Source organism: Tubulanus polymorphus, chromosome 8 (assembly GCF_964204645.1).
Source record: "Tubulanus polymorphus chromosome 8, tnTubPoly1.2, whole genome shotgun sequence".
Taxonomy (NCBI): Eukaryota; Metazoa; Nemertea; class Palaeonemertea; order Tubulaniformes; family Tubulanidae; genus Tubulanus; species Tubulanus polymorphus.
This window is the reverse complement of record NC_134032.1, coordinates 15,952,354-15,977,989: the sequence shown is the minus strand read 5'-3', so window position 1 is coordinate 15,977,989 and position 25,636 is coordinate 15,952,354. Positions and strand designations below refer to the sequence as shown.

The 25,636-nt window shown below is 44.8% G+C and overlaps 3 protein-coding genes across 3 annotated transcripts; 1 reads left to right on the top strand and 2 right to left on the bottom strand.

The window, feature by feature from the left end:
- Positions 1–1,944: 1,944 nt before the first annotated feature.
- LOC141909708 (uncharacterized) lies at positions 1,945–10,722 on the bottom strand. Its single transcript, XM_074800291.1, has 4 exons — positions 10,582–10,722; positions 9,549–9,763; positions 8,313–9,176; positions 1,945–3,599 (listed from the first exon to the last, which is right to left on the bottom strand). The coding sequence occupies exons 2-4, from the start codon at positions 9,703–9,705 to the stop codon at positions 2,734–2,736; spliced, it is 1,887 nt and encodes a 628-aa protein (XP_074656392.1). The 5' UTR covers positions 9,706–9,763; positions 10,582–10,722; the 3' UTR covers positions 1,945–2,733.
- A 265-nt stretch (positions 10,723–10,987) lies between these two features.
- Positions 10,988–13,659, top strand: LOC141909917 (uncharacterized). The gene is made up of 4 exons (XM_074800601.1): positions 10,988–11,056; positions 11,558–12,047; positions 12,788–12,957; positions 13,053–13,659. The coding sequence occupies exons 1-4, from the start codon at positions 11,027–11,029 to the stop codon at positions 13,110–13,112; spliced, it is 750 nt and encodes a 249-aa protein (XP_074656702.1). The 5' UTR covers positions 10,988–11,026; the 3' UTR covers positions 13,113–13,659.
- Positions 13,660–16,892: 3,233 nt separating this feature from the next.
- Positions 16,893–24,306, bottom strand: LOC141909648 (uncharacterized). The gene is made up of 3 exons (XM_074800195.1): positions 20,448–24,306; positions 19,854–19,943; positions 16,893–19,434 (listed from the first exon to the last, which is right to left on the bottom strand). The coding sequence occupies exons 1-3, from the start codon at positions 24,282–24,284 to the stop codon at positions 19,279–19,281; spliced, it is 4,083 nt and encodes a 1,360-aa protein (XP_074656296.1). The 5' UTR covers positions 24,285–24,306; the 3' UTR covers positions 16,893–19,278.
- Positions 24,307–25,636: the final 1,330 nt, after the last annotated feature.

Genomic DNA, 25,636 nt, shown 5'->3' with positions numbered 1-25,636 from the left:
ATCATCCAGCAAATAATTCATTAGAAATTCATCAGGAAATACGACTAATTTTTCAGACTTATTCAATACAGTACAATGATAATAATAATAATAATATTAATAATAATGATAATTAAATTGATTTACATTTGCTTTCATTGATTAGAATTTGCGAGTTAAGGCAGATTAATATTGTCAACTCACTCAAGTTTCGAACGCGATGACATCATCAGACTCTGCCCAGTTACAATATTAGAATAATAATTTAAATGCATTGAAGCACCGTAACATAAAAAACAACAAATCATACCAGATATACGCAGGTTGTTACTACCACAAGTTTCTTCAAAATTCTTGTTAATCAAGATTTATACAATTATGCTTCTGAAAATTATGACAACCGAAACTAAACTTAAACGGTCGAAGAAATATTCAAGTTGTTTGTTGTATTTTTAAAGCTGGTCAAGGGCATCCGCGAAGCGTACGAAAATCAATCTGAATTGTGGATATTTTTTCTTTTACTAATAACATAAATAGATCAGGGGCCAGTTGCACAGTCATGACTTAAGTCTAAAAATGGTCTTAAATCATAAGACCGGTCTTAAATTGTTGGATTGGCTATAGAACAAAGTTGGTCTTCGACTAGTCTTAAGTCTAAGCCATGACTATGCAACCAGCCCCTGATGTGTTTGAGTAAAGTTTGTTTTTCAAATTTCAACTGGTTTGAGACAATTATTTAACATATTTCATCGGAATTAAATAAAGAACAATGAATGAATAATAAGCAAAAGAGTAGACTGTATGATAACCACTGGATATCACGTGCCGCGGACTGTGTTTGCCACAGAGTAGAGTGCCCCAGACTGCGCTTACCACAGAGCAGAGTGCCCCAGACTGTGCTTACCACAGAGCAGAGTGCCCCAGACTGTGTTTGCCACAGAGCAGAGTGCCCCAGACTGCGTTTGCCACAGAGCAGAGTGCCCCAGACTGCGTTTGCCACAGAGCAGAGTGCCCCAGACTGTGCTTACCACAGAGTAGAGTGCCCCAGACTGTGTTTGCCACAGAGCAGAGTGCCCCGGACTGTGTTTGCCACAGAGCAGAGTGCCCCAGACTGTGTTTGCCACAGAGCAGAGTGCCCCAGACTGTGCTTACCACAGAGCAGAGTGCCCCAGACTGTGCTTACCACAGAGCAGAGTGCCCCAGACTGTGTTTGCCACAGAGCAGAGTGCCCCAGACTGTATGATAACCACTGGATATCACGTGCTGCGGACTGTGTTTGCCACAGAGCAGAGTGCCCCAGACTGTGCTTACCACAGAGTAGAGTGCCCCAGACTGTGTTTGCCACAGAGCAGAGTGCCCCAGACTGTGCTTACCACAGAGCAGAGTGCCCCAGACTGTGCTTACCACAGAGCAGAGTGCCCCAGACTGTGTTTGCCACAGAGCAGAGTGCCCCAGACTGTATGATAACCACTGGATATCACGTGCTGCGGACTGTGTTTGCCACAGAGCAGAGTGCCCCAGACTGCGTTTGCCACAGAGCACAGTGCCCCAGACTGTGTTTGCCACAGAGCAGAGTGCCCCAGACTGTGTTTGCCACAGAGCAGAGTGCCCCAGACTGTGCTTACCACAGAGCAGAGTGCCCCAGACTGTGCTTACCACAGAGCAGAGTGCCCCAGACTGTGCTTACCACAGAGCAGAGTGCCCCAGACTGTGCTTGCCACAGAGCAGAGTGCCCCAGACTGTGCTTGCCACAGAGCAGAGTGCCCCAGACTGTGCTTGCCACAGAGTAGAGTGCCCCAGACTGTGCTTGCCACAGAGCAGAGTGCCCCAGACTGTGTTTACCACAGAGCAGAGTGCCCCAGACTGTGTTTGCCACAGAGCAGAGTGCCCCAGACAGTGCTTGCCACAGAGCAGTGCCCCAGACTGTGTTTGCCACAGAGCAGAGTGCCCCAGACTGTGGTTGCCACAGAGCAGAGTGCCCAAGACTGCGCTTGCCACAGAGCAGAGTGCCCCAGACTGCGCTTGCCACAGAACAGAGTGCCCCAGACTGTGCTTGCCACAGAGTAGAGTGCCCCAGACTGTGCTTGCCACAGAGCAGAATGCCTCTGTTTATTACGTGCCCTGGACTCTACTTGCTTACAGTCTACTGTAGATCTGAGACTGTTAATTGAAATCAGTTAACAAAGTTGATTCTAATTTCATTCAAGAATTTCTTAATTGGGCAAAACTCAATATTCTGAGGGATGAACAAATTAATCCACAGACGAAATACGGATACCTAATATCATAAGCATGAAACCTATTTTGGGAGATGGGGTACTCTTAGAACTGTTAATCGGTATTTAACAGAATGAGTAAGAGTACCTCAACTATCAGAATGGGTACTCATCGAATACAATAACCAGTGTACATGACTAAACTATGGCTAGTACTCGAGTATTCAAATAGTCTTGTTTAAACCATGAATAAACTATGACCAGTACTCGAGTACTCAAATAGTCTTGTGTTTATAACATGCCTTAACTATAGTTTACTCGATTACTCAAATAGTCTTGTGTTTATAACATGACTTAACTATGGCTAGTACTCGAGTATTCAAATAGTCTTGTGTTTAAACCATGAGTAAACTATGACCAGTACTCGAGTACTCAAATAGTCTTGTATTTATAACATGACTTAACTATGGCTAGTACTCGAGTACTCAAATAGTCTTGTGTTTAAACCATGAGTTAACTATGGCTAGTACTCAAGTATTCAAATAGTCTCGTTTAAGGCGTGCTGCTGCTGCTGCTGATGATTGTCCTGCATGTGACGTGATGATGATTGTTGATTGTCAGTCGACTCATCGAAACGTTCTAAATGATTACTCGTCATATGCATTTTCAGTTGATCTCTACGACAATAAGCTTTATCGCAATAGTCACATTTAAACGGACGGACTCCCGTGTGGATGAGTTTATGACGCCGCAGATTACGGGTACTCGCGAACGTCGCCATACACTGATCGCATCCGAACCGTTTTTTACTTTTATCCGCGCCCGGCGATCGCTGATGATCGGTCGCCGTCGACGACGCGTAATAAACGTCTCCGAACTGCTCCGATTGTTGACTAGAATCACCGACGACGAACTGCTGCGGTAACTCGGGGAAAATCGACTGACATTGTTCGTTCGAATCGTTACCGACGACGACCCCGCCGACGCTACTCGTATTGTTATGGTCGCCGGCGGTAACGCTCTGTATAAACCCGTGTTTATTGATTTTACGAGGAGTCGACGATTTACGAGATGAATGAGAATGAGGCTGAACGGAGGAGGGAGGCATAACGACGATAACCTCGTCATCTGAATCGGTACGCAGGAATCGTGATTCTCCGATTCCTCTATCATCATCTTCATCATCATCATCATCATCACCGTCGTCGTAGTAACTACCCTCGACCGATTCTATTTTAAAGTTGAAACCAGTGGCGCCCCCTGTAACGATCGTATCATCCTCACAATCACTCGGGGGTAATACATATACGTCACCATGCCAACCACTGACAGGCTCATCACCGTGCCAACCACTGACAGACTCATCACCGTGCCAACCACTGACAGGCTCATCATCACACGCATCTGAAATCATACAAAAAATATTTAAAAGATTTCCATCCAGCAAAACCCATAAACCCTACACAAAGTTCCACCCACAGTTCAGCATCCAGTTCCACAATCCTGAATCCATTTTCACAGCTCTGAATGCGGTTCCACAGTTCTGAACCCAGTTCTACAGTTCAGCATCCAGTTCCACAATCCTGAATCCATTTTCACAGCTCTGAATGCGGTTCCACAGTTCTGAACCCAGTTCTACAGTTCAGCATCCAGTTCCACAATCCTGAATCCATTTTCACAGCTCTGAATGCGGTTCCACAGTTCTGAACCCAGTTCTACAGTTCTGAACCCAGTTCCACAGTTCTGAACCCAGTTCTACAGTTTTGAACCCAGTTCCACAGTACTGAACCCAGTTCCACAGTTCTGAACCCAGTTCCACAGTTCTGAACCCAGTTCCACAGTTCTGAACCCAGTTCCACAGTTTTGAACCCAGTTCCACAGTACTGAACCCAGTTCTACAGTTCTGAACCCAGTTCCACAGTTCTGAACCCAGTTCTACAGTTCTGAACCCAGTTCCACAGTTCTGGACTCAGTTCCACAGTTCTGAACCCAGTTCCACAGTTCTGAACCCAGTTCCACAGTTTTGAACCCAGTTCCACAGTACTGAACCCAGTTCTACAGTTCTGAACCCAGTTCCACAGTTCTGAACCCAGTTCTACAGTTCTGAACCCAGTTCGACTGTTCTGAACCCAGTTCTACAGTTTTGAACCCAGTTCCACAGTTCTGAACTCAGTTCCACAGTACTGAACCCAGTTCTACAGTTCTGAACCCAGTTCCACAGTTCTGAACCCATTTCCACAGTTTTGAACCCAGTTCCACAGTGTTCTGAACCCAGTTCCATAGTTCTGAACCCAGTTCCACAGTTCTGAACCCAGTTCCACAGTTCTGAACCCAGTTCCACAGTTCTGAACCCAGTTCTGAACCCAGTTCCACAGTTCTGAACCCAGTTCTACACCAAGGAATAAATCAAACCAATGAATCACACTTCACAATACATATTTATTATTTCGCAAAATATCTAATTATCAAAAGTTTGACTTTATATCATACTCTAATCTCAATAATAATCTATCAATGAACGGCAGGGTCCGGGAGGCGTTACCTCCTTGGAGGAGGGGGTGTAGTTTAGGAGGATGAGGAGTTACCTCCTCCTCGGAGGAAGAGGGGGCGTAGTTTTGGAGGAGTGATGATTAATAAGGTGTGATTTAAACAGGTCTGATCTGAAGTATATTTTTGCGCACACCGGACACGTGTGAACGTTACGCCCTGAGTGAACACTGACGTGTCGATACAAATTAGATTTATGTTTAAACGTTTTATCACATGTTGGACACGGGAATCTGCCAGACGACTGTCCGTCAAACGCAGCGCCATCTAGTGCCCTGCCAGATGACCGTCCATCAACAACAGCGCCATCTAGCGGCCTGCAAGATGACCAGTCTACCCGTGGTTTATCAAAAACAGCGCCACCTAGTGCTCGTTTAGTAACATCATCCCCGTCGCGGTTCTGTTGTTGTTGCCATGACGATGAGTGATTTCTCCGTTCCCTCCTCAGCGGTGACATTATCGACGATTTCGTCGCCATAGCGATGAAGCCAACGCCACCTGGAAGAGGCGAAGGGAAACTAGAGATTTACTACGAACCGGAGTCGTATCATCACTGAAACACTGCAACAATGGAGGCAGTTGTAACAAACGACCGTGAACAGGTCACATCTACGGAGTGATTACAGGCGGACTGGTGGTTGACCACGGACTACGGGCAACCTACGGGTGGACTACGGGCAACCTACGGGTGGACTACGGGCAACCTACGGGCGGATTACGGGCAACCTACGGGCGGACTACAGGCAACTCCTCTAAAAGTCAGTCTGATTAATTCCTGCACAATTCAAAATTTATCTAGATATGTAAATTATACAGATACAGATTGGAAGACCTCACACCCACCCCCCCTGCTATTTGTTAAGGTTCTTAAATTTGTTATTGCTGGGGGCCCATTTAATTCCCCCCGGCCTGGACCCACTTATCACTTCTTGTTCAACACCACTAACAAATAGTGAAGGCTTCTAATTGATTCGACTTTTACTGAGCCAGGCTTTTCATGTCATTTAAAAGTTTCTGCTATAGATTTTCAGATATGTTTTTTGCTGTTTACTACTGCTACTGTAGGAGATAAAGGGTTAACCCAGGGCTTTACTACTGCTGCTGCTACTGCAGATAAAGGGTTAACCCAGGGCTTTACTACTGCTGCAGTAGGAGATAAAGGGTTAACCCAGGGCTTTACTACTACTGCTGCTGCTGCTGTAGGAGATAAAGGGTTAACCCAGGGCTTTACTACTGCTGTTGTAGCAGATAAAGGGTTAACCCAGGGCTTTACTACTACTGCTGCTGCTGTTGTAGCAGATAAAGGGTTAACCCAGGGCTCTCCTGATTATCATCCTACCCTGCAGGTTATCTTATAGATGTAACCATGGCGACGGGAGCCAGCAGAGAAGCTGGGTACGGATGAGAAGTACGCTCAGGGATACAGTCAGTCAGTTGTGGTACATACAGATTGCTCGTGAGCCAAGAGTAAAAACCCACAGCTCCACACTGACTAACACTACAGTACACTCACCGTATACCCTCAACTCTACACATTCTAATAGGACAAACAGCAAACATCCAGATTAAAGTCGAATAATTTTGGACACGATGGGTTCGAGAATGATCTAACTCAGATCAATTATTGAAATAATTAATACTATAATGGGGCCATTTCCTGAACAGAAGAATTACACACGTATATATATATATATATATATATATATATATATATATATATATATATATATATATATATATATATATATATATATATATATATATATATATATATACCACGCTTGCCAGTGTCTGCCCGCCTGCTACCTAGAAATGAGTATTCCTGGGACCTGATAATAATAGCTAACAGTTAAATTAGGGCAATGCGTCATTCTAAGTATAATCATATACACATTACACACATATATATATATACAGGGTCTGTTGGTAGTTTATAGGGCAGCACAGCTATACAGTATAACACACCAGTAGGCTATACTACTACTCAACTGATATTGAGAGAATAGTTCTAGGGCAATGTTTAACAGTTCTAACTACACAAGCAGCAGCAGACGCTTACTGTGAGATACTGGAACAGGCTACCTGTCTTCCGAGTACTACACAGTATCGGGGCTTTACTTTTAGATCCTATAACTGTAGAATATTTATGAGCCCAACATGCAGCAGCATGGAGACCACAGATTCCTTTTTTATTTTTACACTTTATGGTAAACCATTTTTACTAGATAATCTTTCACAAAAAGGTATCACACGGTTCTTCGGGATTTCATCTTTATTACCGAGAAACTAAATCTCAATGCTGTGAATTTTCTAGAAAGCACTTTGCACCAGGACTTCATTTATTGAGCTTGAAAATTGCACCAGCAAGCAGTAAATCTTCTACCTCCTGAAATGGGCCAATCTTGGGGTAAAAACTGACCATTCAACCAATAGGAATAAGGCACTTTTCTAACAAGAAAAACACCATTTATCTGCATTCCTGATGTTCAGTGATAACAGCCCTTTCTGCTGGGCTCATAGTAACATAATCTACACTGATCGGAATGGCACAAAAAAACAGCCTTAGACAAAAAGGCACCTGATACAGATATATAAGTACTCTGCAGTAGTACACAGTTTTCCTCAATTCAACCTCATAGGGCCACGGACCCCGGGTGAAAGTCCTCAATTTAACCTCATAGGGCCACGGACCCAGAGTGAAGGCCCTCAATATAACCTCATAGGGCCACGGACCCAGAGTGAAGGCCCTCAATATAACCTCATAGGGCCACGGACCCAGAGGGAAGGCCCTCAATTTAGGCTGATGATATAGAGGCCTACACAGCCCTACACTTAATAGTGTCAACCAAAAAACACTTTAAAATAGTTACAGTTCACTCTTGCACACTTTAGGAGAATCAATAAGTATAACTCATTTGTCATTTAGAACATTCTCCTGAAACAAATATCATTTTAAAATAGGATCAAACTGACTTAGTCCAGTAACCAGACTATGGTTTAGTCCAGTAACAGGACTGCAGGTTTAGTCCAGTAACTGGACTGCTGGTTTAGTCCAGTAACTGGACTATGGTTTGTTCCAGTAACTGGACTGCAGATTTAGTCCAGTAACCGGACTGCAGATTTAGTCCAGTAACCGGACTGCAGGTTTAGTCCAGTAACTGGACTGCAGGTTTAGTCCAGTAACTGGACTGCAGGTTTAGTCCAGTAACTGGACTGCAGGTTTAGTCCAGTAACTGGACTGCAGGTTTAGTCCAGTAACTGGACTGCAGGTTTAGTCCAGTAACTGGACTGCAGGTTTAGTCCAGTAACCGGACTATGGTTTGTTCCAGTAACTGGACTGCAGATTTAGTCCAGTAACCGGACTGCAGATTTAGTCCAGTAACCGGACTGCAGGTTTAGTCCAGTAACCGGACTATGGTTTGTTCCAGTAACTGGACTGCAGATTTAGTCCAGTAACCGGACTGCAGATTTAGTCCAGTAACCGGACTGCAGGTTTAGTCCAGTAACTGGACTGCAGATTTGGTCCAGTAACCGGACTCTAGTTAGTATATGAATAGTTAAGAATCTTACCGGTTATTTGAGCACTAGTTCCAGGTATTGGTCCATTTTCCTCGCCCGAGCCCGCGCCGCCCGAGCCCACACCGCTGCTGCCCGCAGGTATTGTAAATCCGTATTGTTGCTGATCATTATCGGTGATGACATCATCATTTATCGTGTAGTAATCTGTGTCGTCTGGTTCTAGTTTCACCGCATTGAAGTAAGTAATCGGAGGTATCGGTTTGTTTTCACTAGGTGGCGCTGTATCACAGTCATTATCGCCACTACTCGACTCGGACGCCGCTCCATCCGTCTGCTGCTGACACTCAACACTGTCGTCATGACAACTATTACCTTCCTCTTGTTTAATTGTTATGCCGCCATTATTCGTACAGTTCACTGACGACGACGGTGCGTGATGTTCGGTATTGTTCACAGATGGCACCGCTCTATCGGTGACAATGTCTAATTTACGGTCGTCATGGTGATTAGCTACAACTCGTATATGAGACGGAGTACGCGACATCGCCGTGGTAACCGTTTGATTAAGTCGTCTGTTGGGATTGTGAAGGATTTGAACGTTATTGACTGCAGAGTTCGCCGGACAACGCGCCCCCGGGCTCGCGACGAGGGCTGATGGGCGACGTGCCCCCGGGCTCGGTCCCGTCGGCCGGCGTCGTTTAACTGCCCGTAAAACATTCTGAGCGACGAGTTTCGCTCGGTTCATTTCTAACCGCCGTTTCTGACCGACACCTCGATTCGGTGGCGCCCCCTGTTCGTAGAAATCTCTATTCAGTGGCGCCCTCTCGTGCTTGTATTCCGCCTTACAGTTTAATTGTTTTTGATTTTTGTTGCCACCGGCAACGCCGCTATTGTTGAATTGTTGTCGAATTTGACCTGAAATTATTGACAAAAAACATCTTCAGTTTCTTATTCATAATTTCAATAATTTATCCCTCGATTTTGAAGTCACTAAGGCTAAACAAAAATGATACCTTGTTTCTCCGCAGCGGCCGGGTCATTTTTGTAAAATATGATAAAATTTATAAACAGTTCAGATAGGCGGCCGGCCGGGTCAACATTTAAGCTCAGCAGAGCGGAGAAACAAGGTATCAATTTTTTTTTAGCCTAAAATTCTGCGTTTGATTACAATTCTTACAAAAAAATAAAAAATAAAATTAGACCTCGAAAAAAATTCAAAATCAACGGAATTTGTATCGAAATTGATTTAAATATTGTAGTTTCCTCTGGCAGGGGAGGATGACTTACATTTAGCGGCATTGCTGCGTCTCTGTTTACTCCAACGTAACCACGTCGATTCATCTACCGTTAATACAATATCATCTAACCAATCCAGGTGGCGCTGTATACATTGTTTTAATTCACTCTCGACGACGTGTAACCCAACACCATCCAATAACAACATGGCGGCACTTTCACTTGTTAAACCAGCATCCAATCACTAATACAGTTACGTGTATGATCTAGAAGTAAATTAGCGTTCATTAACTGATTAGCACGAAATACCCAGCCCCAGCCCGGCACAAAATACCCAGCCCCAGCCCGGCACAAAATACCCAGCCCCAGCCCGGCACAAAATACCCAGCCCCAGCCCGGCACAAAATACCCAGCCCCAGCCCGGCACAAAATACCCAGCCCCAGCCCGGCACAAAATACCCAGCCCCAGCCCGGCACAAAATACCCAGCCCCAGCCCGGCACAAAATACCCAGCCCCAGCCCGGCACAAAATACCCAGCCCCAGCCCGGCACAAAATACCCAGCCCCAGCCCAGCACAAAATACCCAGCCCCAGCCCGGCACAAAATACCCAGCCCCAGCCCAGCACAAAATACCCAGCCCCAGCCCGGCACAAAATACCCAGCCCCAGCCCAGCACAAAATACCCAGCCCCAGTCTAGCCCAGCACAAAATACCCAGCCCCAGCCCCAGCCCAGCACAAAATAGCCAGCCCCAGCCCCAGCCCAGCACAATATCTGAAGCCCACACCCAGCCAAAAGGAAGACGCCCACCCAGCCCACTTATTGTCTCATGCCGCCCTTGGGCAGGTAGCCCATAAGTAGATCTTTGTACTGAGTGACTGAAGAGAGCTCCTCAACACACAAACACACAGCCCTATATCCTCTTACAGGTTACAGTAAAGTGAAAGCCGATGATCAGTCACGGGGCCAGCGCAGCACGGCAGCAGGGCCCAAATTAAAAATTTAGCAGCCCTCCCTAAAAATTTTTCAGGAATCAATCAAATCAATTAGATCGATGGAACGAAGAATCTAAATCTTTGCTTACCTGAAATATATTTCACAGATTACAATCAGACCCGCATCTCCTAATCTCCCAATATACTCCGCAATAAAAGTGCCGTTACAGCCTCTTTGTTTCAAGCAGTACTGTGTGTGATAGCGATAACCCTAGTGCTGGCTATAAATGAACCCCTGCTAGGTGGCAGCACCGGCCGGTCTACTCGATTACTGATAGGTGACAGCACCAGACGGTCTACTCGATTACTCAAATGCAAATTCAAATTTTAACTTAATTGGTTTTTAATGTAAACCAAATGCATCGGTTTGGCAATTCATTTAAGGAATTAAAACAAACAAGAGACATAGAGATAAGAAAAGAGAGAGAAAAAATCTCCATAATTCGTAGATAATTCATAGATGGCAGCACCGGCTGGGAATGGATTATTGAGTTATGGCGGACGCTTGCGAATCGAATTCTTTGACGGTCAGACATGGAAGAAGCGAAAATCATAAAGATTCAGGTAAATATTTAGAGTGACTGTAGTTTCAAGGCGCTAATGATTATGTGCCTAACCTAACCATGGCACTATTCTTTGATAACACTAGCGCCACACTGTGGAAAGGTGACCTTAAAAACTTAAAGATTAATCCCAAGAAAGTTGAAGTTTTTGTGATTAGAGATGGATTGGCCTAATTCCAGACATTGTCCTGTCATTCTTGTGGCATGGTGGATAAGGTGTTTGACTCACAACCGAGAGGTTGACTCACTGATTTAAAAACAAAAGTCTGTCCCTGGAAAAAATCTACAACATGATGAAGTTGGCCAGTAATAGGTAGAACTAGAACTAGAGGCCGGGTGAGGGGAGGGAACCAGAGACAAGTGGATGCTATACGCAATACGTATCTTACAGAAATACGCGTGGGGTAGTTTCATACAATACTAGAAGGTGGCGCTGTTGTATGGTAGTGAGTTATATCGGGTCTGGTTTTATTGAATGTTTCTGGTGTTGTTGTAATTTCAGTCTGTCGTTCGACGTTTCTTGATTCAACGCAAATTCGATAAATTGAGAAGTCTTTACGAAGATATATTCAACACGATCGAACAGGAAAATAAGGACACCGAGTCCAAATCGACGATCGTGACGTTCCGGCTAGTTAACACACCCTGCAGACCGCGATTCAGCAGCAGGAGAGATGAATATTTAGCTGATCCAGGGAACCAGCTGACCCCAACTCCACGGAGCTCAACTCCTTCACTGATCGCGAATAACAATTTAATAAAAGAGTCCAGAAATGTGGACTCGTTCGCGGCTTGTCGCCGAGATAAACCGATCACGAGAAACAAATCCTTACTGGAAATAACGGCAGAGGAGCCGACTCGGGACGCACCGTCGGAGCAAGTCGGAGCCGGACGTGTTACTGTTTCCAGTTCTCCGGCTAAAGATGAAACTCTGAATCTAACGGTGGATGCTTCACTGTGGGAGGTATCCAGTGTCATTAACCCCTCTGAAGGTACCTATACCCAACTAACTCTGCGAATCACAATCAACATATTTATGAAGTAACTATTTTTCTGTCACCTGAAGATGGCTGATTATGGCTGATTATTTTCCCCCTATGACATCATTATCATCGACTTGCGTCGGTAATTCCCCCTATGACATCATCAATTGCGATTGGCGTGTAATTGAAGTAATCGAGGCTTGCTAAACTTAAGATACTGTCAATAATTCAATTTGTGATTATCTTGTTAGACCCATCCTCGCTTGCCAGGGGTCCGATATCACACTCCCGAACTCGCTTCCACCAGCCCCCTGGCCTCACGAAGCGTGATTTCATTACTGGCGCTGTTGCGCATGACGTCATATATCGATTTGCGAAATACTTCCTTGTTCGGTAAAACGTTCGCTGATTGGTCCATTTAACGGGAAAACCAACAGAAGTCTACTGTCGGTTTGTTACAAGCGCTGTGATTGGTACGACCGGATTCTGGTCGGCTAGTAACGACTTCAACGACTCGTGAGGTCAAGGGGTTCGGGGAACAGCTTTAGCGTAGTGGGTGAATCCCTTGACGGGTGAAGATGGTTAGACCCTGTGCAAGACAATGCATCACTCTTTGGTAGCACATGTCGTGTAGGTGGAATGAATCCCCCTATGACATCATCAAATTACAATTTCATTTAATCGATGTAGATAAGCTTTTTGCTCAACTTGTAATATTTCTTTTGTAATCATTATTTCTAATTTTGTAGATCCTGTACGAAACAATGGTTCGGAATCTCGAGAAAACGCAGCGAAATTGTTCATATCCGATGATGAGATCGAGTCTAAAGCCGGAGATAAAGAAGCTTTGAGAGCATTGAGAGAGAAAATGTGTCTGGAAATTCTGTGGATTCAACAGGCGATAGACAGTCGTAAGAATGTAAGCAGTTTAAAACTGATACTAGCGGTGAACAGTCGTCAAAACCAACTTCTCATTCTAAATATTCGTTTGTCACTGTTGTTTCTATTTTTCAGTATTTGAAACTGCGGACAAAGATGGAGTCGCCACAACTTAAAACTGAAATCTCAATATGATTGAAAAATCCAAACATTGTTAAAAATAATGAAAAAATCCTTGCATTTAAAGTCCCAAAGTTTTATCCTTTCTTTAATTAAAAAGCTGAGGCTGGATTTGCATTTTATGGGGCGCTGCAGTTGCTGAAAAGTTGGTTACAGTTAACCAGTGGATAGTTGACATAGTGACTATTGAAATATCATTGTTACTCTGATATATATCCAGTTATCTTTAACCAACTTTTCAGCAAGTGTTTCCTGTTATATTTAGAATAAAGCGCTGGTCGCTGTACAAGTCATATTAAAACCTGTACATGGTGTTTTCACTCTAATTGCTTATTGCTGGGCAATTTCAATAAAAATTCATTTTAAAAATTATTCTTGATTACAGTTAATCAGTGGATAGTTGACATAGTGACAATCTAACGTTTGTTGTTACTTTGGTATTTATCCGCCAGTAAGTTATCTTTAACCAACTTTTCAGCAAGTGTTTCCTGTTATTTAGAATAAAGCGCTGGTCGCTGTACAAGTCATATTAAAACCTGTACATGGTATATTCACTCTTATTGCTGGGCAATTTCAATAAAAATTCATTTTAAGAATTATTAGAAAACTTCTGTTCAGTTTATTTTATTGCCATGAGATGCCTGGTGTCTAAGAAGTCGGATTGGAACGAGAAGTGGGTTGAGTATAAAGCCCGCAAGGCGCAGCAATTGATACAGGGTTTTGGGGTGTAAAGGACTAATCCTTCAGAAAATTTAAACTTCATAAGTTTTCATTCTTGAATTTTGTATCTAAAAAGGCAATTTCAGAAATTTTGAACCGTCAAGTGCTGCCCCTATATCGTAAACGGCAAATCCGTGAACTAACTTATAACTCGCATGCCACCGTAAGAATTTTATACTGCGACGTTAGTTCACATGTTAACCGCTACTGATTCGTACAGGGGCAGGACTTGACGGGAATAATTTTTTTAGCAATATAAGAAGGATTGCTAAAACTATATAAATCGTCTTGATGACGACTTAGTGACCTGTTTATTCCAGTTCAGGATTGGGTCTAATCTCTTACCTGTAAATAAATTGTCAAATCGCCATCTACTCTGTCCGATAGATTATGCCCCACGCCTGTAAAGCGGGCGACCTCGATCACCGGACCATTTTTGTAAATAATTGTAAATACTGTTATGCTCCGGCAATGGTTGTTATAAATTTCGTAGTGTATTCGTATTCGACCCTGCCGTGCTCCACAGATTCAGCATCATGACCACAGAATCAATGTCAGTAATTACTGGGTTCGAACCGGGGACACCCCTGTACATCCTCTTTTCAGCATCAGGACTACTCTGAATCAGTGTCAGTAATTACTGGGTTGAACCCGGAACACCCCTGTACATCCTTTATTCAGCATCAGGACCACTCTGAATCAGTGTCAGTAATTACTAGGTTCGAACCCGGGACGCTCCTATGCATCCTCTACTCAGCATCTGGACTGACCAGCATCCATCATCAGTAAGTTACTTTTGTTAAGATATCAACATAATACCGTAAGGTGCTGTCGCTATGCTCATTGTAAGCGGGATTTTCATACACTAACGTGAGTCAACTCTGGCAAGCAAGGGTTACGGAGTATAAGTGGACAGCACGTCGATTGCCAGAGTTGACTTTAGTTAGTGTATGAAAATCCCGCTAACGATGAGCATAGCGGCAGCACCGTACGGCCGGGATACTCTGTAGATCCTCTATACAGCATCAGTACTACTCTGAATCAGTATCAGTAATTACTGGGTTCGAACCCGGGACACCCCTGTACATCCTCTATTTAGCATCAGTACCACACTGAATCAGTATCAGAAGTTACTAAGATAACAACATTTTACCGTAAGGTGCTGTCGCTATGCTCATTGTTAGCGGGATTTTCATACACTAACGTAAGTCAACTTTGGCAAGCAAGGGTTACGGAGTATAACTGGAGAGCACGTCGATTGCCAGAGTTGACTTTAGTTAGTGTATGAAAATCCCGCTAACGATGAGCATAGCGGCAGCACCGTACGGTCGTGACACCCCCTGCACATCCTCTATTCAGCATCAGGACCGCTCTGAATCAGTATCAGTAATTACTGGGCTCGAACCCGGGACACCCCTGTACATCCTCTATTCAGCATCAGGAACACTCTGAATCAGTATCAGTAATTACTGGGCTCGAACCCGGGACACCCCTGTACATCCTGTATTCAGCATCAGGACCACTCTGAATCAGTATCAGTAATTACTAGGTTCGAACCCGGGACACCCCTGTACATCCTCTATTCGGCATCAGGACTACTCTGAATCAGTAACAGTAATTACTGGGTTGAACCCGGGACACCCCTGTACATCCTCTATTCAGCATCAGGACTCACTCTGAATCAGTGTCAGTAATTACTGGGTTGAACCCGGAACACCCCTGTACATCCTTTATTCAGCATCAGGACCACTCTGAATCAGTGTCAGTAATTACTAGGTTCGAACCCGGGACGCACCTATGCATCCTCTACTCAGCATCTGGACTGACCAACATCCATCATCAGTAATTACTTTTGTTAAGATATCAACATAATACCGTAAGGTGCTGTCGCTATGCTCATTGTAAGCGGGATTTTCATACACTAACGTGAGTCAACTCTGGCAAGCAAGGGTTACGGAGTATAAGTGGACAGCACGTCGATTGCCAGAGTTGACTTTAGTTAGTGTATGAGAATCCCGCTAACGATGAGCATAGCGGCAGCACCGTACGGCCGGGATACTCTGTAGATCCTCTATACAGCATCAGTACTACTCTGAATCAGTATCAGTAATTACTGGGTTCGAACCCGGGACACCCCTGTACATCCTCTATTTAGCATCAGTACCACACTGAATCAGTATCAGAAGTTACTAAGATAACAACATTTTACCGTAAGGTGCTGTCGCTATGCTCATTGTTAGCGGGATTTTCATACACTAACGTAAGTCAACTTTGGCAAGCAAGGGTTACGGAGTATAACTGGAGAGCACGTCGATTGCCAGAGTTGACTTTAGTTAGTGTATGAAAATCCCGCTAACGATGAGCATAGCGGCAGCACCGTACGGTCGTGACACCCCCTGCACATCCTCTATTCAGCATCAGGACCGCTCTGAATCAGTATCAGTAATTACTGGGCTCGAACCCGGGACACCCCTGTACATCCTCTATTCAGCATCAGGACCGCTCTGAATCAGTATCAGTAATTACTGGGCTCGAACCCGGGACACCCCTGTACATCCTCTATTCAGTATCAGGACTACTCTGAATCAGTATCAGTAATTACTGTGTTCGAACCTGGGACACCCCTGTACATCCTGTATTCAGCATCAGGACCACTCTGAATCAGTATCAGTAATTACTGGGTTCGAACCTGGGACACCCCTTTACATCCTCTTATCAGCGTATTCGTATTTTCTAAAGACTGTATTATTTTCTCTGTGATCTTTTTAGGACCTCCTTATACTATCATTAATTCAGTCAGGAGGAAAAAGTTATATCTGACGCGACTGGAGGTGGGCCCGGGTTCTGACTGAAATTCTGTGGCAATTCCCGAGGAAATACCACCAGTCACAAACCCGCGCACAATTGTGAAACTGGGCCTGAAAATCCAACGCGATATGAAAAGATTCAAAAAAAAGATACAAAAAGAAATAATTTTGAATACGAACCATTTATTTGCACCGTAACTTTTAATGTATTTAATGTGATCGATTAATATTCATGGCAAAAAGTATTTCATTATTTTATTTACGTCATAAAAAAATACATTTTTTTCATTAATATTTTGTACGCATGAATAGATATTTAAGCGTTGGAGTTAACAATTCTATTATAATTCACTAATTAATTATTCACGTATTGAATTACTTCAATCCCAATTCGTTTTCATAAAACGAATTTCATCATAATTCTGATTATATCTAGCCAATAAATGATGAGAATATATAAATGAGAATATATGTCGCATATGCGATTATGTAAATGAGATTAATGAAGGTGTGGCTATTTATGCAAATAATACATATGGATCGATAATAGTAGATATGATTTGACAACATCAAATTAGTAAAAATACAACTGCATGAGAGAGATTATACTATTTACGAGTGAGACCCAGGAGATGCGCGATGTTACTGTTTAGTTCACAGAGTTCAACGTTCCATGTGCTCTTATTTACTCTGTCATCAACAGTTTTTTCAAACGATAAAACGGTTTCCAAATATCGATACTTAAAATGTTTTGACGTCAACTTCAACGGAGCAGCATCGCAGAATTCCCGGTGAACATAATAATTACTCACTACTCCCTAATTACAAGATTAATAAGACACGAGGGATCATTCATTTTATGCATATATTGACGTTATTTCGTCATCTTCTGGTTTTGTTTCATTTCCTCGAATGAAGTAGTGATGAAAATAAATGGTCCCCGATTTACCGAAAATTCATCACACAATTACAATGTTATGTTTTATAACTACCATGCAACGAACCGAACCTAATAGAAATAATACAAAAATACGAAACAAACAAATTAAGAGAAAAGGAACCTGCCGACCTGGCGGGTACTTTAGCAAAACCTTTTCAACTATAGTTTGTAAATTAACAAATTTCAAAACTACGGAGACCACAAACTAAGGATCCACGGACACAATAAAATGTCCTTAGGGTTCCAGGAACAGCCCTCACAAGGGTCCAGGGACACAACAAGTGCCCAACAATCGGTTTCAGCGTTTTTTTTTTTACATTTCTCAGAAAGTGGAAAATACAAACACATGAAATATAAATGCCTACACGAAGAATACATGTATCAAAGAATTCAGAACGGATAATAACAAAAAATATTTTACAATTACAACAACAATGATAAATCCCAGACCGAATTCAAAATCTACAAGCTATTGATACAAATACAGGGGGGAGGGGGAGGAGAGGGGGAGGGGAGGGGAGACAAAGGTATACTAGAATAAACAGTCTATGAGCCAATGAGAACTTCTACTCTACAGGAGATATCTGCCTCAACCTCCCCTCCCTTCCCTTCCCTTCCCGATGCCTACCCGGGCCCAGTTTCTCCCAAATAACTTTCTAATAAGTTCATCTCTTTGTGTAAAACTGGGCCCAGCGGGTTTACAACAAACTGTGGAACCGGACTGAGACCCGGATCCAACACAAAAATGGAAGAGATGTAAAGAATAACCCGTACTTTAACTAACTACAAAGCGGATTGGTTAACTAGTGGTCAGCATTAACCAGTGGTCAGCTGGTCAGCGTTAACCAGTGGTCAGCTGGTCAGCGTTAACCAGTGGTCAGCTGCTCAGCATTAACCAGTGATCAGCTGGTCAGCGTTAACCAGTGGTCAGCTGGTCAGCATTAACCAGTGATCAACATCAATTCAATCAGTTTTTATTCCTATAAGGAGTTTTTTCTACACTATTTGTTTATTTACAAAAAGGTCAAAAGTTCACACAGAATTTTGTTTCTATTATTCATTATTTCAAAACAGCCTCATAGCGTTACAAATAGGAACTTGTTCACCAACAACATCAGAATTTAACTAGAAAATGTTACGTTTTACTAGTCACCCCTGGCCAGGTTTACTAGTCAACCCTGGCCAGGTTTACTAGTCAACCTTGACCAGGTTTACTAGTCACCCCTGGCCAGGTTTACTAGTCACCCCAGCGGTTAAAATCATTTCAAAACTTTTTTTTAAAAACGCAGATAAAAACCACACGGATAGTGATGACACATCTTCAACTCTCTTCATAAGAATGTACGCATAATTCGCACTCATTCATTCCCCTCCTGCCTCCCACTCCTGCCTCCCACTCCTGCCTCTCACTCCTTCCTCCCACTCCTGCCTACCCCTACATATTGAATCACCCCTAGTTATTCTATTCCCTTGTTGTTACTGTAATAGTGAAATACAGCTGCCAGGAATTGGTTTTCAGTTCCAGTGTAATAGATACACATGTGGAATATCCACATTTATTCCACGTTCATTCCACAAACCGTGAAATTGTTCTTTCTTTTTTAAACTCTGAAGTTACAAAAATAAAACTCTGAAATGCAGGTACTCGGTACAGTAGTGCCACCTGGTAGTCTAACCGTGAATTAGACTAGGTTTCGATTGAAGCTCTCTATTGTCACGTCGTAGTTGATGCAGCGGCGCCGTCTGTTGTCGTAGCGTTGCGCTCGTCGATTGTTGCCGCGAGTCCCGACAGACAGTGTATCGTAGCGATACCCGAGTGACTGGTCACTAGTAACCACGTGTACGAGCTGTAGTTCGGATTCCAACATAACTACAAAACAACAATCGTCGTCGTTTAATTCATGAGGGCGATGCGTCGCCGATAGCAACACGCAACAATTAATGAATACATCGAACCGACTGAATTAATAATTTATAGTTTAAAATAATTTATAGTTTAAAACTGAAAATTCTGAATTCTGAATAAATCTTTCGATGAACTGACGTTTGAAACTGACTGTCGTGAACTGATATAAATATCAGTATAGAAAGTAAAACCCGCAGTAGATTTGTAGAAATTGAAGTTTATTTTCTAACTTGGTTAATTCTAACTAGGTTTAATTTCTTTCTAGGTTAATTCTAAACCTCATCTTCAGAGCCTGTTCAGAAACTGTTAGAAAATAAACTCTTTCTACAAATCTACAGTGCGGGTTTGGACAGAAGTTTGGAACTGTTTAACTGACGTCGTACCTGTGTAACTGAAGTAATCGGAGTGTGGTCAACCTGTGAACTGCGTAGATCTGACATCATACTCAATCTCGAATCAGAAACTATATCCTTCTACAAACATATCAACATTACTGTCTATTACTGGCAACATTGAAATACAGTGTGAGAGAGTGAGGGAGAGAGAGAATGAGGAAAGGAGAGGGAGTGAGGGAGAGGGAGATGGAGAGAGGGGAGAGAGAGAATGAGGAAAGGAGAGGGAGTGAGGGAGAGGGAGATGGAGAGAGGGAGGGAGAGTGAGGGGGAGAGGGAGAGAGTGAGGGGGAGAGGGAGTGAGGAAAGGAGAGGGAGTGAGGGAGAGGGAGATGGAGAGAGGGGAGAGAGAGAATGAGGAAAGGAGAGGGAGAGAGGGGAGAGAGAGAATGAGGAAAGGAGAGGGAGTGAGGGAGAGAGGGAGTGAGGGAGAGGGAGAGAAGGGAGAGAATGAGGAAAGGAGAGGGAGTGAGGGAGAGGGAGATGGAGAGAGGGAGGGAGAGGGAGAGGGAGAGAGTGAGGGGGAGAGGGAGGCAGTGAGAGAGAGGTAGGCAGTGAGAGGAGGCAGCAGGATTGAAAACTTACCAAATCAAATTCCTGTAACACCATGTTGAACTCATCGTTTAATTCTGAATTCGTCTTTTCATCAGTTTTTCCATCGTCTGCTGGTTGTTTACCATCGCTACCACCAGGCGGCGTTGATTCCTGAATGCCACCAGATGGCGCATCGCCATCACCACCACCACAACCACCATTATTTTGTTCACCATCGGCATCACCACCATCACCAGGATTCGGTTTACTATTGTTACCATCGATCTCCATAGCGATGACCTTTGGCTGAACCGTCAAGGTTGTCTTCAGGGACTGGGATTTCACGTCATTCTCCGCATTGACCTTGACAACATTTTCTGCGTCGACCTTGCTGATATTCTCCGCGTCGACCTTGCTGACTTTCTCCACGTCGACCTTGCTGACGTTCTTCGCATCGACCTTGCTGACTTTCTCCGCATCGACCTTGCTGACATTCTTCGCATCGAACTTGCTGACGTTCTCCGCATCGACCTTGATGACATTCTCCACATCGACCTTGACAACATTCTCTGCATCGTCGTCAGTTTGAGATAAATCGATGATTTTTCGATGATATTCCAACAATCCGTGACAAACTATTTCATCATCGCTATCGTACAGCGGTTTCATATCCTCCTCCTCCTCGTCGTCCACCTCTTCACCATCAGGTGCTGCCACCTGTTGTTCGACGACGGTACCGATGTTCTCGGCAGACGCAGTTTGTACCGAATTAACACGATCTCGTTCTTCCGCCCATTTCAAACAATCGTTACGAACATCAGCGAATACTTTCTCCAGATCCGCGTTACTTGTGTAAACTGCTGTTGATTGTTTAGACGTAGATGGCGCTGATTGTTGAATCGGTATATCTACACGAACTCGATTCTCCGTCTCATTGAACTCCTCGTCTATCGATACGAGCGTCGCGTAATTCTCTTCCCCGCATTCTTCCAAACATAAAACTTGTATATCTCCGTTATCGACAGCGGTGGCGCCCTCTACTGGCGCGTCTGGACAAACGATCGCGCCGAGATTCGTTTGAATGGTATTATTCGGCGTTGTCGTCACGGCAACACCCGTAGAGCTCGCCATCGTCTTTTTACTCGATTTTCCTTTCGTCGTCGCGGTTACGGATGAAGAATTACGCGGGGCGCGTTTTTTCGCAACGACCTTGACCTTACCCTTGTTACCTTTAGGCGGCATGGTTTTATTCGTGGCTCTATGACTCACTGGTGCAGCTGGTGCACTCATAGCTGGTGCAGACGTAGCTGGTGCAGTGGTAGCTGGTGCAACTGGAATAACAGATTGCTGTATTTGATCAATAGATGGCAGCACTGTGACTGTAGCCGAGTTGAACTGGTTTGGCGTGGAGAGTGATTGTTGGTGATTGTTGCTGCTGCTGCTGCTGTTTTGATGGATTGCACCTGCTGCTGCTGCAGCTGCAGCTGCTGCTGTCTCCTGACGTTGCTGTTGTTTTAACTCGTGTTGATGATGCATGTCCATTAATTCAGCGAGTAAATGCAGATTAGATTGAGATTCCGCGATGGCCGCGATCGCGCTCTGAGTCCAGCTATCGTTACCTAACACGTGATCAACGCTAGAATAACCACCTCCGGTCGTCGTGGCAACACTCGAATATCCTCCTCCAGTTGTCGTGGTAACGGGATAATCCGTGTATTCCTGGTTCACGTTTACCGCTGCTGCTGCTGCTGCTGCTGCTGGCTCCGGGGTATAATTAATGTGTTGTGTAGACACAGATGGCACTGTTGATGGAATTTTCCCACGAACCCCGGCGGCGGCGGCCATGTTGTTGTTGTTATTGTTGTGGCGTGTTTTATTGTCACCGATGACGATCTGATCGACAGACGGAACGCTGTAACAGTTTCTCATCACGTCCGATATCGGAGCCAATTCTTCGTTCGGCGATCGTTTACGTTTCAACGTTAAATCCGTCTGCTCGGATTGTTGCGTTGGCGCCGTGACGACGTCCGTCATATCGAGAACGGTAGTCGGTAACGGAGCAGAGGTCGAGGTCACGAGGTCGGACGGCGAGAGAAGAGCCGAATGCGGCGAGTGATCATATCCGTACCAGTTACCGTAGTAACCGGGTGAATACACGACCGGCGGAGGTAGCGCCCCCTGGTGGTCCGGTGAACTCTCTAACGAACTCCTCAGCGCCGATATCGGGGGTAACGAACCCTGATTGTTTTGTGATTGAATCGTCGCCATCGGTTGCAATAATTCGGCGACGCTCGGCAGACGGAAACCGTGCTCGGTCGTCGTGGCGACGCACGCCGAATTCATAAACACGTCGTAATCCTGCGTCGGGTATCGTCGTTGAGCGGTCGCCGTTGGCGCGGTAACGACCGATTGTTGTTGTTGAAGTCGTTTTACTGTCTGTTTTTGTTTACGCAGTTTACGTTTAAGACGACGTTCGCGGTGGAATTCAATCATTAACGGATCACCTTTGAGATCGCGATTAATCTCCGCCATATTCACCGTTAAACTATCGTCCTTTATAACGCGTTGTAGAACCGCCTCCAGGTGGCGCTTTACGCGATTCTCCGGTAGATTTTTGATAGCTTTCTCCGGGTTACAGACGACGCTGTTTAACACGTGATCGAGCGTCGACCACGGTTTTAATTGCGATGCGTTGTCGGGACGCGTGACGACGGCGACCGGTTTTCCGCCGTTCTGACACCGCGAACATTTATCGGTCATACCGACCCAACGCATGTGGATATTCTCGACCGATTTCGAGCGTTTCAATCGACGCGCGAAATATCGAACTCCGCTCGGTATATCCTCGATAGTTTTAGAACGGTTTTCGCACTTGACGAGATAAACCGTGTCCCACGCTAGTTTATCGTAGTGCCTCGCAGCTTCGACCGCGCGACAAGACTCGCAACTCGCCGACTCCGGTCCGCCGACTGGTCCGACCGGTCGCGAGTCGGGTCCGACTGCGACCGGTTCCAGTCCGGTTTTACGGTTATATTTCATCCAGTTTTCACGATGCCATCGTTTGCGTAAAACTCTCTCGAATATTTTCTCGTCGTTACGAGCGACGGCCGCCGCAACGACGTCCGAAACTACTCCGTCGAAATTCATCCACTTTGTCGCCCTCGACGACGACGACGACGGGATTTCCGGAACGTGTTTATCGTCCTCGAACGTCGAATTTAATTCGTCGTTACGGCGACACAGTTCCATGTATTCAGGCATGTGATTATCGAACGCGTTCGTCGTTCGTGCCGTTAAATTATCGATCGTTTCTTTCTGTTTCATCGTCACTTGAATTACATCCGTTAAATACGAACCTAACGACGACATATACTCGTTATTCGTTACCGCGGATACGTCGTTGTTGAATAATAACGTATCGGAAGCCGTTGTACTACTGCTGCCATCTATAGGCGTACTAGCGACTGACGATAGTTCCGACGAAAGACTGTTTAATGTCGACATGTCGTGTAGTACATAACTTGCCGCAGTAGGTTTCATTCCGGGCTGCAGTTCAATGAGTCTCGGAGCGTGAGTGCCGAAAACTTCATACTCCGGAGTACTGGCTTTCTGGAGCGCTGGAGGTGCAGCCTGAGTACCATAAACTTCATATTCCGGAGTACTGGCTTTCTGGAGCGCTGGAGGAACAGCCTGAGTACTATATACTTCATACTCCGGAGTACTGGCTTTCTGGAGCGCTGGAGGAACAGCGTGAGTACCATATACTTCATACTCTGGAGTACTGGCTTTCTGGAGCGCTGGAGGAACAGCGTGAGTACCATATACTTCATATTCCGGAGTACTCTGGAGCGCTGGAGTAACTACCTCCGCAGGGTGGGTACCGTACATCTCGTACTCCGGAGTACTAACCACTTTCTGGAGCGGAGGCAGTGAAGGTAAGCGTTCCTCCGATTTCAATAAATCAAACTGCTCCTGTTTGGCGATATTTTGAACGTGATATTGAGATTGCGCGGAGGGTATTATTTCGATAGTTTGAGGTCGTTTTGGAATACCGCTATCACCCCCGGTAACCGACGAACCCGTATTCGGAAGAGCTGATATCGTATACGTCGCCGCGGTCGTCGAGTTATTAGTCTCAACACTACTGATCGTTATCGCCCCGACGACCGGAGTCGACGGTAGCGCCACCACGTTATAACCGGGTATAACGTTCATTGTTGCGTTGGATACAGCCGTTCCCGTGGCGACTGCTGCCAGTACGTTTAGATTCGGTAGTAAGTCGCGTTGAACCGGGTCACATGACGCCGATAACGGTTTAATCTCGTATAAATCTAATCCGCAATCGTCTTCTTTCTTCATCAAACACAACGTATCGTCGTTCTTCTGTTGCGTAGCCATGACGACGTTGTTCGGTAATTTCCCATCCGTAGCGACCGAATCTAAATCAACTCCGGACGTTAAATGCGCGACGAGCGTAGCGTAAGGTGTTTTAGTGATATCCACCGTTCCATCTAGCGCGGCGTAAGGTGTTTTAGTGATATCCACCGTTCCATCCAGCGCGGCGTACTGTGTTTTAGTGATATCCACTGTTTGGTCGGTGTTATTTTCGACGTGGAGTACGGATAAATCCAGCGGAGATGTTTGACCTCCGTTAACCATCGGTGAGGACTGCTCCAGTTGTGAGGACTGCTCCATCTGTGAGGACTGCTCCAGCTGTGGTGTCCCCTCTTTCTCGCTCATCTCAACAGCCTTTTCAATTTCATTTGAACTCTCACATTTACGCGATGTCGGACTATTCTTCATAATAGATGGCGCTGATGAGTCTCCGTATAAAATTACGCCGTCGTTCGAATAACAATTAGTCGTCATGACGACAGTCTGCTGGTCTGTTTTGACGTTATTGATTGTTGTTTTTTGTTTTTTCATCTGCTGCTGCTGGAGTTGTGTCAACTGCGCGTCTGTCTGTCGCTGTTGCTGCTTCTGGTGCTCAACTGTCTGACGCTGCTGGTGCTGCTGGTGCGTTGTCACTTCACGGAAAAACCTTAGACTTTTTTTGATGAGTGAATTCTTCATGCGAACATTAGCTCGTAGATTCGAGTTATTGTTGCGTTGTCTCAGTCGTTTCGGCCTCCGATCGTAACCGCATTTACGGAATATCTGATCGACGTTCCACTTGACGACCTGATTGATCGTATCGTCGTCGAGGTGACGCGTTAAATCACGGGTTAACGACGACAGTT